Source organism: Bos taurus, chromosome 18, assembly GCF_002263795.3.
Source record: "Bos taurus isolate L1 Dominette 01449 registration number 42190680 breed Hereford chromosome 18, ARS-UCD2.0, whole genome shotgun sequence".
Taxonomy (NCBI): domain Eukaryota; kingdom Metazoa; phylum Chordata; class Mammalia; order Artiodactyla; family Bovidae; genus Bos; species Bos taurus.
In genome coordinates, this window is record NC_037345.1 from 8439580 (window position 1) to 8454640 (window position 15061).

At 54.2% G+C, this 15061-nt stretch overlaps 1 protein-coding gene across 1 annotated transcript in view; it reads left to right on the top strand.

Annotated features, from left to right (window-relative positions):
• Nucleotides 1-15061, top strand: part of PLCG2 (phospholipase C gamma 2) — a 157073-nt gene that overhangs the window by 128708 nt on the left and 13304 nt on the right. Inside the window, exons 27-32 of the mRNA XM_059877664.1 lie at nt 4103-4205; nt 5678-5887; nt 7806-7951; nt 8468-8582; nt 9484-9651; nt 14403-14491. Coding sequence (XP_059733647.1) covers nt 4103-4205; nt 5678-5887; nt 7806-7951; nt 8468-8582; nt 9484-9651; nt 14403-14491 — 831 coding nt within the window. The remainder of the gene's footprint in view (nt 1-4102; nt 4206-5677; nt 5888-7805; nt 7952-8467; nt 8583-9483; nt 9652-14402; nt 14492-15061) is intronic.

The following is a 15061-nucleotide window of genomic DNA, read 5'->3' on the forward strand; positions in this document are numbered from 1 at the left end:
TGCGGTGAGGACGAGGTGGGGCAGTGGTGGATACCACAGGCCACGCCTGACACTCAGCAGGGCCTGAAGTCGCGGTGGCATTTCACCACCACACTTGTCGTGCCTGGAGGGCCTGGAGGTGTTGCCGTCTCTTGGGTGATGGAGCGTGGTGCTGTCTGGTCTTTCTTGTGGCCACAGAGCCGGGAAGAAGCTTTAGGAAGGTTCCCCATGTGCCTGGCTGCTTCTCAGGCAGATCCTGACCCAAAGGACTGACCCGGGAACTTCCTCAGGTTCTCCTGGACCCCTCTGACCTCTGCTTACAGGCGACGAGTCTCCCTCCTCCAGTGTACTTGGCCTGACCTTTTCTTCCCCGCACTGGGGGCGACTTCACAGTTGGCCAGTCTCTGGTCACCAGAGGCCCCGGGACTCATCTTCTCAACACCCCGGAGTAAAGTCCTCTTCTTTTCAAGACTTTGTGTCGAGGGCTGTTCAGACGGGCACCTTCCCTGGCATGCCTCCCATCTTCCTCCCATCCCAGATCCTCATCACGAGGCCTTACGTACGGTCCTTATTCTCTGCAAGGCTTGTCACGCCGTCACATCAGTCACTCGGGATGGCCCGCGAGCCTGTGGCCAGCGAGGCTGCCCCGCCTCCGTGTGGCCGTCTCATCCATGTGCTCGCGCCTCCAGCGCAGCGCCTCCGAGGCTCCGGGTGGGGCCCGCTGTCCGGGGTTCGTCTGAGAGAGAGTCTCCGCCGTCTCCTTCCAGATGTGTTCTTCAGTGTAGGTTGAGTGGTTGTCATCGTGCTCTGGATGGCGCCGCTTGCCAGCCGTGGTCCTCCTGAGCATGTTCTAGTGTGTGACGTTCTGGGCCCCTCTGGCTGAGAACAGAGAAGCAGCCTAGTGAGAGCGTTTAGCCACCGTTCCCTGCAGACTGATTCTCAGGCACTCACGTGTGGAGTTGGGAGGGCAGAGGGCGTGGCCGTGATACCCTCTGGCCGGGTGCTTCCCGCGTGCTAAGTTGCTTCGGCCGTGTCCGACTCTTTGCGACCCCATGGATTGTAGCCCGCCAGGCTTCTCTGTCCACGGGGATTCTCCAGGCCTAAGAATTCTGGAGTGGGTTGCCACGCCTTCCACCAGAGGATCTTCCCAACGAGGGGCTCGAACCCGTGTCCCCTAGGTCTCCTGAATTGGCAGGCAGGTTCTTTACCACCTGGGAAGCCCCTGGCTCTCTCCGTTTCTTCTGGAGGAAAACGTGACTTCACTGGAAGGTTGTCCCCCTCATTCCCCACCACAGGAAGGGTTTTGAAACTAAGCCTAGCTCTTCAAGCCTGCCGTTCTTGCCTTTGATCTACATTCCTTTTAAATTAGCTTTTACAGCTCTAAGTCCTCTACTGGTGGCTCAGTCAGTAAAGCCACCTGCCTGGGATGCAGGAGACCTGGGTTCGATCCCTGGGTCAGGAAGAGCCCCTGGAGAAGGAAATGACATCCCACTCCAGTATTCTTTCCTGGAGAAGTCCAGAATTTCATGGACAGAGAAGCCTTCTCATATGATCATGAATGTTCAAAAAACAAAACCAAAACACAGGAGGCAGCAGAAGTGACCAAGGTTCTGTGCTGGGCACAACCAGCTGTGGGAGTGGCTGGTGCCACCGGGAAACCAACGTGCACTGTGCCCTCAGTGCACTCCTGGGAGCTCCTCGCCGAGGCCCTGAGAACCTGCCCGGGGCCCGGTAATTTTACATCCTCTCTGGCTTCCTTTGGTCGATGGCAAAAGACCAGTCACTGAGGTCTGTCTAGTTTCCAGAGCCTGACCAAGGAAGTGTGCTGTGATGCCAGACTCTGGGACAGCCTCTGGGCAAAGCTCTGCGGGTCTGGAAAGGAGCTGCTGCACAGTTCTGAAGCAGTAGCTGGTGTTTCATCTTGAACTGATCTGCTTTCTGCTGAAGCTGAGAAAAAAGTGATGCTCTATAATCTTTGGTTGCTTTGTGTTCTGTGAGGCCAGAGGTCCCCGCCCCATGACACAGGTGTTGCTTGCCTCACCCCACCCGGACTTTAAAGCAGTCGTATCATCGTTAGAAGCGAGCTGTGTCGTTGCCAGGGTTTCGTCTCCCCAAACAGCGTGTGGTGAAGACTGTGCACCAAGAAGACGTTGACACAGGGATCAGGAGAGCACACCGGGGGTTTGAGCTTAGCCAAGGCTTCAGTCTCCCCGAAGCACTGGCCGCGGACTGACTGACACCTTCCCTGCTCCGTGCCAGCCCTTGGAGCCTTACTGCTGCAGCTTGTTTGGTGCCTAGGGGATTCAGGGCATGTGGGAACGGCTGGAGGAAGCTGGCGTGCTTAGATGAACTCTGGCAAATTTCATGTTCCGATCTGCCCCAGTGAGCGGGTTGCTGCCCGAGCTCAGGTGACAGGCTCGTTTGCTGGTCACTGCTAGGGTTCGCTGGGGCCTTGGGACGTTTGTCAGCAGTCCTCGGCGAAGGCATTCTCACAGAAGTCGGGGTGTCCTCCCCCGCTTGTTTAAAAAGTGGGCGCATTTGTCCTTGGCCTGGAGAGGCGTCTCTGGGGCGTCCGTGGCACCCTCGTTTCTCTCGTGCCCAGCGAGGGGAGAGGCCGCCCCCTTGAATTAGCACGGTAGCTGCAGCAGGGACGGACTCGGGTTAGCCCACCGTGCAGATGAGGAGATGAGGCAGAGGGGCTCGATGGCTGGCCCCCTGGGCAAAGCCAGCAACTCAGCCAGCTTTCAGACCCGCCCCCGAGTCCAGTCCCCGCCGGGTAACCGCTGTGACACTCCTGTCACCACCTGTCACCTGAGCACTCGCCACCAGCGGGAGGTCCTGCTTCGGAGAGACCTGTCTCGGGTGGGGTGGGGGGACACGCGTCTGGACACTCGTGCTGAAAGGTACCAGCGTGGGACAGTCGGATGAGGGACGGTGCAAGGCTGGGGGAGGCCGTGGGCGTTCTGGAAGGTGTAGGGGACGCAGTGTCTCTTTCCTAGTCCCGGATGGAGGTCTCCAGGAAGGTGTCCTGGAGGAGTGAGGCGGGGGGGTCCAGAGGAAGAGGGACCCACGGGCCTACCGAGGAGGGAGGAGGGCGAGGGGCCAGGACGGGCAGCGCTGTGGTTCAGGGGGACCTGGCCTGTGAGCCTGGGGGCGCTGCAGTGAGGTCTCCGGCACCCGGTGGCCGAGGGCGCAGAAGCGCCGAGGGCGGTGACAGGGGTGAGGCCACCGCGCAGGCCTCTGGTCTTGGCGGGGACCTGCTGCGGGGCCTGGATCAGCCGCTCACCCTGTCTGTGTGCTGCGGGTTCTTTGGAGAACAGAGATACAGTCTTCCTCCCGGGGGTGGGTGGGCTTAGATAGTATCCGTCAAGCACTCACTCAGTGTGTGATGCCTGGAGCCAGGCAGCCCCAGCCCCCCGCCCCTGTGCTGAATGTTGTCACCTGTAGGTGATAATCCTCCCAGGGGGTCCGTCCCCACCGTGGCCCCTGGGGGGATGAGTTCGAGGTTGGCAGGGCTTGAGAGGGAGGCCTGGTTTGGAGTGGAGTGAGTGGCCTGTCTGTGACACGGGGGTGGACTTGACTGTAGGGTCCTCCAGGGGCGAATGGCTCCCAAGTCCACGGCGTGTGGTCTGGTCCCCAGAGCCCTTTGCACAGAGCTGTGCATGGTTCAGGGGACAGCGAGTGAGCGCAAAGCTGCCATGGTCTACAGAGATCCCGAACTGGGACAACTAGAATTTTGGATGAGCTGTGACAGAGTGATTTTAGTGGGCTGGATAGGGCAGCGGGTGAGAGCAAGAGGCTTAAGGAGAGAGGCGGTGATAAAGAAGAGCCCTTGTCCCTGGTATTCTCGAGAGCCGCAGTCGGAGACTGAGCTCCACGGTGCTCCTGGGTCCAGATGGTGTGGTGGAGAATTTCCACAGGCAGAGGAAGCAAGGGAGCGGGGCGGGGGTCGGGGGAGGGAAACTCTCCACCACTGCGATTTGCACATGTGCGAGGGCCAAGCAGAAAGACGGGGTGGGGGGAGACTCAAGAGGAGGAGGGCGCCCGCCAGGTGAGCTGGAAGAATGGGGTTTCCCAGGGGCCAGCTTGAGAGCTGAAACTAAAGACGGTTGGCTCCACACAGGAGAACAACATGAAGTACTGGGAGAAGAACCAGTCCATCGCCATCGAGCTCTCGGACCTGGTCGTCTACTGCAAGCCAACCAGCAAGACCAAGGACAACCTCGGTACCGTCTGCCGTCACCCCGCCTCCCCGCCTCGGTGAACACGGGTTCCTTTCCGAGCCTGGCGCTGTCACGCAGCATGGTGATGGTGGTTCCTGCTCATCCTCCACGTGCCAAGTGGGAACCTCCCCGTCAGAGTGTCCTCGGGGCCAGGACGCTGGTGAAGCAGGCCCTCCTGGTAGCTTTAGGAGGAAAAACCCTCTTAAAGGGTGGATTGTTTTTTTTTTTTTTTTTCTGCTGACGTAACCAATTACTACACATTTGGTGGCAGAAACAACATATGTTTATTCTCTCACAGTCGTGGACTAAGTCAGTATCACTGAGCTGAAGTTAAGGTGTCAGCAGGGCCCCCGCTCCCTCCAGAGGAGGATCTGGTCCTGGCCTCTGGCAGCTTCTGGTGGCCGCTGGCATTCCTTGGCTTTTGGCCATGTCACTCCAGTCCCCATCGCTGTGGTCACGTTGCCTTCTCTTCTCTGTAGTCCCATCTCCCTCAACCTCGCAAGTGCAAAGACTGTGGTTTCATTTAGGGCCAGGTGATCTCCCCACTTCAAGCCCGCCATCTGCCAAGTCCCTTTGAAAGAACATAGTCACAGGTTCCAGAGGTCAGGACCTGGGTATCTTTGGAGGCCTGCTGCAGGAGAATTCAAAAGTGGATCTTTGACCACATTCTCCAAAGCAGCAGGTTCTTTGCGCTAATAGTGGTCCTAGTCACATTTTCTTTCCCCTTTCAAGTGGCTCCTGTGGTTGCTTGTAATTCCAGGGCAGAGAGAGAGGCAGTCCTAAGCCCTGGTGTTCGTGGTCATCGGGAGGCTGGTCCCTGGGCACCTCTCGATGTCCAGGGCAAGAGGCTGGAGCTCTTAACCAGAGTCGGCCAGGCCTGGCGAGTTTAGGAGCTGTCCTACCTAGAGCAGAGCTTTATCCAAACAGTTCAAGAATTGTTTGCGTTTCCCTCTATGCTGCTTCCCATTCATTGTCCCTCCACAGGCACCCCGTCTCCTCTCTCTATCCCCGCTTCCTGCAGGTGGGCGGTTCTCCTTCCATCAAGATGCTGGGTTCACTCATCTCACGCCTGCGACACCTTCGCTGAGGAAGCCAGGGCCCTGCCTGCGTCTCCCACTCCTCAGATCTCCTCCCTGCTGACCCCTTCCTGCGCCACACCTTTCTATAACTGTATCCTGTATCGCTTTGGTGGTTTCCTGCACAAGGCTACTGGTAGTTTTAAACAAACAAAAAAAACAGATTATATTAATCCTAGACTAAGAGGCAATGGGAACCCTGGGCTGCCTTTTCATCTCTGAGACTTCCACAGAGGGCCAGAGCCCGCTGCAGAACCAGTTACGATGGGACCGTCACAGCCACGTGAACTTCTCCAAGAGAGGTTTCGGGTTGCCTTTGACAACCTGCACATCCTGCCGGTGGCGTTAAGAAAAACTCGCAAGACACAGGATAAATGTTGACTCCCTCTCTTTGTGCAGAAAACCCTGACTTCCGAGAAATCCGCTCCTTCGTGGAGACGAAGGCTGACAGTATCGTCAGACAGAAGCCCAGCGATCTCCTGAAATACAATCAAAAGGGCCTGACCCGTGTGTACCCCAAAGGACAGCGGGTGGACTCGTCCAACTATGACCCCTTCCGCCTCTGGCTGTGCGGCTCCCAGATGGTGGCACTCAATTTCCAGACTCCAGGTAAAGGGGGCCGACTGTGGCCAGTAAACCTGTGCTGGGGCATCATTCCAGGCACATTCTTCTGGGGCCACTGGTGCGATGCGGTGGCCGGAGCACGTAGTTTTTCTTAGGAGCCATCAGAGTTCAGCCAGCATGCTAGCATGAGGTCCCATCCCTTGAATGGTGCGGTGGAGGGACCACTGGGCACCCAGGCCTTTGCGTTTGGCAGGCTTCTCGATGGTAAGTGACAGACATGGTCAGTCTGGTTTCAGGGAGAAAAGGAAATGCATTTGCTCCCGTAATTTAAAAGTCTAGGAGTGGAGCTTCAGGCACAGCTGCATCCAGGTGTCCAGTGGCTATGTCGGCCCCCTCCTCTTTGGGGCCATCCCTCTCTGGCGGCTTTCTGCTGGGGCTCTCTTCTGGAGATAATCCTCTGCTGGAAAAAGCCAGCATGCCCACCTTCTTCGTGCAAAGGGCAGCGTTAACTACAGCGCACGGCGCAGAGGCGCCGTGGTGGTTCTTTCAGCCTCTTTGGAGGCCTGCTCATCGGTGCTGCCTCCTTTATATCGTCTTTGTGCCTGCGTCACACTCCACTGAGTGGAGCCATCATGTCCTCAACTGGCGCCCTGCTGCGGTGGCCCGAGGTGACTCCCTTCATTGCTGTTGCAGACGGCACTGCTCCCCGTAACCTTGTGTGAACCTCCCTTCACACGTGGGAGCACCTGTGGTGCAGGGCGGATCCAACAGCTTTGACCAACTTGGCCCCGAGCGAAACCACTGCACCCCTGTATCCAGGAGTGTCCGGGCCAAGATACTCCGCCAGACCGCACTCCATGGAGACTGGGCGGGAATGCAAACGGGTGAAACTCTTTCTGGCTTCACTTCACCAACTTAGTTTCAGCAAGTGCCTCAGTCTTTGATAGTGAAAACTGGTGTCACACTGTAGTCGGAGCTTTCCTTATTGGTAACTTCTCTGAGTAACAGAGAAGTGAACCAGGTTTTCATATCCTTAAGAAACATAGGCATTTTCTTTTCTGCAGGCTATATTTGTGCTTCTTATTTTTCTAAGGGGGTGTAGGTATTCTCAGCAAACAGGTATCAGATTTCTTAACAGGTTAAAGTTACCTGTCAGTGGAGTGAAACAGATTTTTCTAAAGCATGTCAGATTCTATGGAAATTTTGTCCTGTGTAAAAATGTTTAGCTTTGAGTACATTCTGGACTTTGTATCATACTCGGAAAGTTGTCCCCAGTGTGAATTTTTTTTTTTTAATCCAATTTTCTTCCAATAACATGAGTTTCTAATGAATTTTTAAACCCATAGTTTTAAGTCAGATACCTATTTTCACAGCCAGCTCACATTATTTTTATCTTCCACTGGGGTATAGTTGCTTTGCAATGTTGTGCTAGTTTCTGCTGTATGGTCAGGTGAGTTAGCTCCGTGCACACCCCTCCCTCCCTCTTGGGCCTCCCATCCCAGCCCTCCCGGTCAGTGCAGAGCGCCGCGCAGAGCTCCCCGGGCTACCCGGCAGCTTCCCACTAGCTGTCTGTCTGATAGATGGCAGGGAGCGGGCATCAGCCCTGGCCTCCCAGTGTCCATGTGTCCCTTCCCTGCATCTGTGTCTCTGTTCCTGGCCTAGGGCCCTCAGTGCCATTTTTCTAGATTCCACATGCATATATGTGATGCCCGTTTTTCTCTTTTGGACTTACTTCACTCTGGATGACAGACTCTGGGTCCATCCGCCTCGCAACAGATGACCCAGTTTTGTTCCTGACTTATGGCTGAGTGGTATTCCGTTGTATGAGTGTGTCACATCTTCCTTATCCATTCATCTGTTGGTGCGCCTCACGTTACTTCTGGAAGAAGGTCTAAGTCCTCCCCTACCCAGCCCCTCGGCCCCCTTCTTGCCCCGCTCTGAGCAGCAGCTCTCTCTTCCCCAGATAAGTACATGCAGATGAACCACGCCCTGTTCTCCCTCAACGGGCGGACGGGCTACGTCCTGCAGCCTGAGAGCATGAGGGCGGAGAAGTACGACCCCATGCCACCCGAGTCCCAGAGGAAGATCCAGATGACCCTGACGGTCAAGGTAAGGCCCCACCCTCTGCCTGGGCTCCTTGTGTAAACCGTCAGCCCCCAGACGCAGCTGAGGGTCTTTACTGTGGTGCCCGCCAGGGTCGTTGCAGGGGCGTAGAGGCAGGAGGGCGTCTCCCCAGGTCCATCGTGGTCACCTCCCCTTGTTGTTGCTGGGGCGAGTTACAGATCCACCTCTTGCTGGGTTCAGCAGGGTCAGCATCTGGTCACACGGCTCTGCTCTTTACTGAGGAGAGGGCTTATCCCTGCAATGGCCACTTTGAGGGGTGGAAGCGTTTTAAAACTGACACAACTTTTAGACATTGTGTTGTCTCTGTTAAGAGTCTGTTTTCTCCTGTTTGGAAACTATTTCCCGCATCCACAACAGGGAAGCGGTGGGGGTGCCCGCTCCCAGAGGGTGTAGCACCCCACCAGTGATGAGGACACGAGAGCCCACCCATGTAGCACTCTCCAGCTCTGCCCAGGGAGTGCGGGCGGGCGGAATTCTGACACTTGGCTCTTGGGGCCCTAGGTGCTGGGGGCCCGTCACCTCCCCAAGCCCGGCCGCAGCATCGCGTGCCCCTTCGTGGAGGTGGAGATATGCGGAGCGGAGTACGACAGCAACAAGTTTAAGACGACGGTTGTGAGTAAGTTGCCTGGGTCCTCTCCTCACTGAGACTTCAGGCGAGTGGAGCCGCACGCTGGAGATGCTGGTCAGCGGGGCTTCACTAACGCGCTGGTGGCCAGGTCTTTCCCTTCGTCCCCCTTGCCCTCTGTGGGCAGCTCGGAGGGGCAACGGAGGGCCACGGGACCTGAGAGTTGGACCCACTGTGGTGTTTCTCAGCCCGTCACCCACCTCAGGAGGCCTGGGTGAGGCTGCAGTGCCCTGTGCCCGTCACTCCGGGGTGTCCCCTCTATGTATCAGCCCCCACCTAAGTCCAGGGCTCAGAGAGGATGCGGCTGACCCGCCCCCAAGGCTGCAGCCAAACTTGGGTGATCTGACCCCACGGCGGGCGGGGAGGCCCAGAGAAATGGCTTGTTCTGCCATTTGAAGCCTGGGAAGAACCGAACTGGGGCCTTTCTAGGCTTGGGATCACGGGCGCCTGGCAAAAGGCAGCCGGATAAACAGCTCACAGACTGGCCGGTGAAGGTTGCCTCTTTTCTCTGCTCCCTGAGTGACTCTCCCCAGTGACTCCAGAACCCACCACCTGTTCAGAGCCTGGCCCACCTCCCCTATCAGACGAGAGATGTGGCCCCCAGCGCGTCTTTTCTTCCTTACAAATCTGCTGTTGTTCTGTGGTCCACCTCCCATCCCTCCCACTCCCAGGGAGTTGAGATGGGAGAGTCTGAGGAGAGGTGGTCCCATCTCCTCTGCTTACTGAGGGTCAGGTCTGTGATGCCACTGAAAAAAAAAAAAGGATCAGATCCTGGCCTAGATGGGTATTTACACGGCTGCTAAGGAGATCCAAAGCTGACGGGTGTAGAGATGGTGAACTGAGAGGGAGCAGGACAAATGGGGCCCCTGAAAGAGCCTGGATCTTCTTCCAGATGACAATGGCCTCAGCCCTGTTTGGACCCCAACGCAGGAGAAGGTGACGTTTGAGATTTATGACCCCAACCTTGCATTTCTGCGCTTTGTGGTTTATGAGGAAGATATGTTCAGCGATCCCAACTTTCTGGCCCATGCCACGTACCCCATTAAAGGAATCAAGTCAGGTAAGGCCCGTTTTAATTACAGCGTTCAGTTTTTCTTGGCATCGTCTTTTGGTTTGCGTTGCCGGCTTTTGGAAAGAATGGTGCCTTTGTCTTGGTTTGTATTCAATCGTGGGTAGGCTGAGCAGTGGGTCCTTGTGGGAGTCCTGTGAGCAGGACAGAGACAGGGGAGGGAGGCAGGATGGGGGCTGGGGGCTCCAGGGGGCTCCTGCATCCAACGTTGGATTACTAGCTGGCGGTCCACTCGGCACTGTGATTGGACTTTGTTTTGGAAGCTTACACTCTGTTGGCCTCTCCTCAGGCAGGCTCAGGGGCTGGTTAGGTGCTTGGAGGGGAGGACGAGGCCCAGAGCCACGGTCTTAGGTCCCTTCTCCCCTCCTCGTCCTGGGCAAGTCATCTGGGCTGTCAGAGCCTCACCTTCCTCTTCTCTGAGGTGGGCTGATTCACTTCTGATTGTCTCCCATTCTGAGGAAAACACAACCCCCTGTGTGCCTGGAAAAGGGCCCTGTATTTCTGAGAAAAACAGCCACAGATCCTTCTGGATTCTTTATGAGGTCACTGGTCCCTGTTTTTCAAGGATCATTTTTTCGAGAGAAAAAGACCACTCTCCTTTTAGTAATTTGTATACACAGATAGTCTTTTCTCTTGATGTTGCTTGAAAACCTTGGGTCTTTTTTTTAAAATTCTTTTCAACTTGGAAACATATCAGATACTCCCTAAATTTCTGCACCTTTCTTTGTATCTGCCTTTGATCATTTCTACAACTAGGTGAGTGTGTGGGGTGGGGGGAAATGCAGGTTCCTGGGCCTGTGCCACGGTGTCCTCCCTCAGCCCCTCCCGGGCGGGGCCCAGGAAGCTGCACGTGGAGCCAGCTGCTCAGCTGGCACTTGGAGAAGACCGAGCGAGGCCTCGGCTGCCCCTCTGAGGACACGCCCCCCCTGGAGACACACTGGCCTGGCTAGAAATGCCACACCGTTCCCCTAATCTGGGAAAAGTAGTGCATACTCGTTCGTAAGTCTGACAGACCTGATGTTTGCCAGTCCTCTGGGTTAACTTGCCCGTACTTCCCAGCAAATGACATTAAACTCAGCTAGTTAGCCACAGGCCTTCTTCACTCTGCAATTCACCTCCTTCACATCAGCCAAGTCAGTCAGGCTTACAACGGATTTTTTTTCCCCCATAAACAATAATGTATATTTTTGCAATAAATAATGTGGCAACAATGTTTGTAAATTAAAAATTATAAGAGTATTAGGGTAAATAGACAAGAACATTGTAAGGGGCATTCCCTGGTGGTCCAGTGGCGAGGATTCCATGCTTCCACTGCAGGGGGGCATGGGTTTGATCCCTGTTCAGGGAACTAAGATCACACATGTAGTGCAGAGCTGCCACACGTACACAAAATCCACATTGTAGGGGATTCCAGTTCCAGTTCAGTCGCTTGGTCATGTTTGACTCTTTGCAACCCCAGGGACTGCAGCATGCCAGGCCTCCCTGTCCATCACCAACTCCCGGAGTTTACTCAAACTCATGTCCATTGAGTCGATGATGCCATCCTACCATCCCATCCTCTCTCGTCCCCTTCTCCTCCTGCCATCAATCTTTCCCAGCATCAGGGTCTTTTCAAATGAGTCACTTCTTCGCATCAGGTGGTGTCGGATTTCTTTGTGGTAGCTGTGCCCTCCCCGTCTGGACACGGCACCCGCCGGACGCATCCCGCACGGTGCAGGGGCTCTGCCGTGTCCCCTCCAGATGGGGTCCTGACGGAGCCCTGGAGCCCCTCCAGGACTCAGAGAGAGCCGCCGCCTTAACTGTGTGGACTCCTCTCCAAAAAGCTGTGACTGAGCTTGGGGGCATTTAGAACACAAATAACATCTCAAGGATGATACAGAATGTGACTGGCTGTGAGATGCTCCCAGGAAGACCTTCTCTCCCCGTCCTGCCTGGGACATCCATATTCATGGAGGGCATGCCACAGAATAACAATGCCTTTGTGCATAAGGCTTCGGGGCCTTCTGAACTCGAAAATAAACCCTGCCTGTTGTTAGCAGGGATGCACTTAAGCCTTTAAGCCAGCTGGAGCTCAGCAAAGAGGGAAAACTGCATTTATTGTGCTCGGCGCCTCAAAACTCTTCTCTCTTAATCCTCGCAGCAGTCCTGTGAACAGAGTTTTTATCATCTCCGCTTTTTAAATATAAGCACTCTGGGGCCAAGAGATGTTAATTAACTAGCTCAGGGTCACACACCTGTCCGGCCAGAGCCTGGGATTCAGACCCGGGAATGTCTTGACTTCAAACCCCATGTTCTTCTTACTCTGCCGGCCACCCTCGGGGCCGCTGCGACTCCTGACCAGCCAAACACTGATGCTGCCTCAAGCGGTGTCTCCGTTTCCCTTTCCTCTCGGGTCTTGCTTGTGTCAATCAGAAGAAAAGTGGCATCAGTTTCTAGTGAACCTGGCCAGCACCTTTCAGCCCTGTCCACGTGAAGGGCTGCAGGTAGCAACGCGACTTGGGCGGTGGCAGGATGTCTGTGGAGCTGGAGTCATCCCTCGGGAGGGGCGGAGCTCACTGCCCCGAACGGGGAGGCCGCGCTGGGCACTGGGCGGGGCCGCTCTGGGTGCATGGGCAGGGTACTCGGCGCCGCAGTGCGTCCTGGCAGTCGATCAACACTACACCGACAGCTTCCACAGAGACCAGCTCCGTAGAGGTGTGGAACCTTGGCCCCGTCCCAGGCCTCTGGAGTCAGCATCTGCATCTTAACAAGATCCAGAGGTGATTCACATCTTAGCATAATTCCCAACAAGGGGAAAACAGCTCAGGAAACTTCTCTACAGCAGAATTCAAGGAGAGCAGGGTCCCCCAGAGTCCTGCAACGAGAAGAGTGTGACCTGAGAGTTTTGTGCCCACTCAAGTGTAAAATCAAAGGATGGATATGTTCAAACAGGCACAGTCCAGGGATTATATGTCTCCATGAGCTCGTACTGAAAATCTCAAAAGACAGTTTTAGCCAGCCAGAATACCTAATGGAAAAAGGTCAGATCAGTAAGGAGGTGGTGAGCGTTGGACATTGAGAAAAAATCATTGTGTGTAAGTTTTACGTCACAAAAAGGACACTGAACAAATACGGAGTTCTTGTTCATGAGATTCATGCTGACAGAGAAGAAGTGTATAGATGCCTTCATCTTTCTTTGAAACAGGAAGTGAGTATCACCCGCTAGATTAGTGGGTGGATAAGCGTAAGTGGAAGGTTAATGTGAGATTCAGGTCGTGGGTGTTCAGGCGTTCCTTACTGTATTTTTTTGGCTTTTGCCAAAAACTAAGGGAACTAAGGAAAACTAAGCCTCTCTTTGTGGGAGGATCATGGTTACAAAATGGAATGCTAATATTACATACTATGTCAATGTAGAAATAATAATACAGTTTACCCAATTGGGGAAGGGAAAGGGAGAGATGCTATAGCATGCCAGTGTCCTCAACATAAGTGGCACAGAGAGAGTCAATAGATATTATTTAAAGATGGTAAATCAGCTAACAGACTAAAAGGTTCTCTAAGCGATAGAAGGATAATCATCAAACAAGCCAAAACCTGACTGGCAGAAGGCACTTTATGCGTCGCTTGTCCCAGAAAATCAGTAGATAGAAGGCAAATATAAAGCTCTCAAGGCACAAATCTCTACTTACTAATAAGCCACAGGGATGTCCTGTGTAACAGCATAAGGAGTGTGGTAATACTGTACTTACTTCGGGAAGATGGTTACTGGAGTTACTGGGATAATTTCATAGCACATGCAGATGTCAAATCACTGTGCAGTACGCTGGAAACTAATATTACATTGTACGTCAACTACGTTTCCATTTAAGAAAAAGCTTTCAAGTCAAACTAGGGCTACGTAGTGAATCCCTAAGATAGAGTGTTCAGGGGAACCTGTAAGATTCAGAATGGCTGGTTGGGGTACTATTCTCTGTGATTTTAAGGGAAACACACTGCATAGATGATTTTGGAAAGCCGTTAACAATGGTTCCTTCTGTAATACGAGGTATGAGTGGGTGGTATGAGATGTTAATTTCTGCTGTCTATTCAGTTCTACTACTCTATCAAAACAAGCCAAACAACCAATCTTTAAGATGCGTTGCCTTAAACATTACTCACTGGGGAGGGGTGGGGGGAATACAGCCCCATCTTAAGCCTCTCCCTCAATAAAGAGAAACATTTAAATGACTGGCAGACACAGGTCCTCACTACAAATAGGGAATGGCTTTTAGGGGAGGATGATCAACAGGGAAAACTGCCAAGGGACGGAAAGATTTCTTCTCACTGGAAATCTTTAAAAACACTTGCTCGTCCCAAGCTTTGTACAGGGCTGAGTGAAGAAGATGGACGTGGGGATTCATCACTCCTTTGCGTCTTTTGGGCTCAGGAATATTTAAGGGACTGAAACCACAGCTGTAGAGGGTCTAAATTCAGTGTGCAGTGCTCTGTGGGCTTTAATTCTTCCAAGTCACCTGCATTTCTAGAGGGCAGGCATTTTTAACTTCATTTCTCCAGCTGGACCTGGCAGTCAGGGCTGTGTTCGCAGCCCCACTCCCCAACCATCAGGTGGGGGGTGGCGGGGGGAACCTCTGGGCTCCAGAAAGGAAGTCAGCCCCCAGCACGGGGCCCTGACCTCTCTGGTCCATGCACTGGGCACGTGATCCCTGGGTACTGCAAGAAAAGTAGAGATCTGACGTGAACTGGTTTGTTTTTCCGACCTGCAGGATTTAGATCTGTTCCTCTGAAGAACGGCTACAGTGAAGACATTGAGCTGGCGTCCCTCCTGGTTTTCTGTGAGATGCGGCCAGTCCTGGTGAGTGGAGAAACACCAGTGGGTGCTCGCAGAGCCACGTCTGTGGCGGGGGGGGGGGGCGGGGGGGGAGGTGGAGACGACCACTGAGTGTGGCTGAAGGACTTGGAACACATTTGAGAATCATCTAGCCAAACGCACCACACAGTAAAAGGAGGGATCCTTTTAGCTACAGATTTCCTCCGAGGTCCTCCGGTTTTCCTTCCAGTAGCCTGTCTTCTTGCAGGATGCTGGACGGGTCTGTGAATAGGGTTGTGTTGTTGGAAAGAGGAAAGCTCTTTGGAAGTTCCATGCTTTCATTTCAGCTAGAGCTGGGCAAGACGATGCTCTTCTGGGTAAACTTGCCCTTCCACGTGCTTTCCTCCACCTGGTACTCTGGTACTTCCTTCCAGAGTTCTGCAAGTGTCCCATGGAATCTTTTTATGGCTTGTCCTGTGGAAGGAAATTCACAGGCGTCAACCTCCCATAGGGAGGTTGGTGGAGCCTGCCTTCTTGGTTCTTTTGGTTTGTCGAGGCCTTGAAGATACAGTCTCTATGCTGATGAACCGGTTTGGGTTGGTTTGGTGGAAAGGG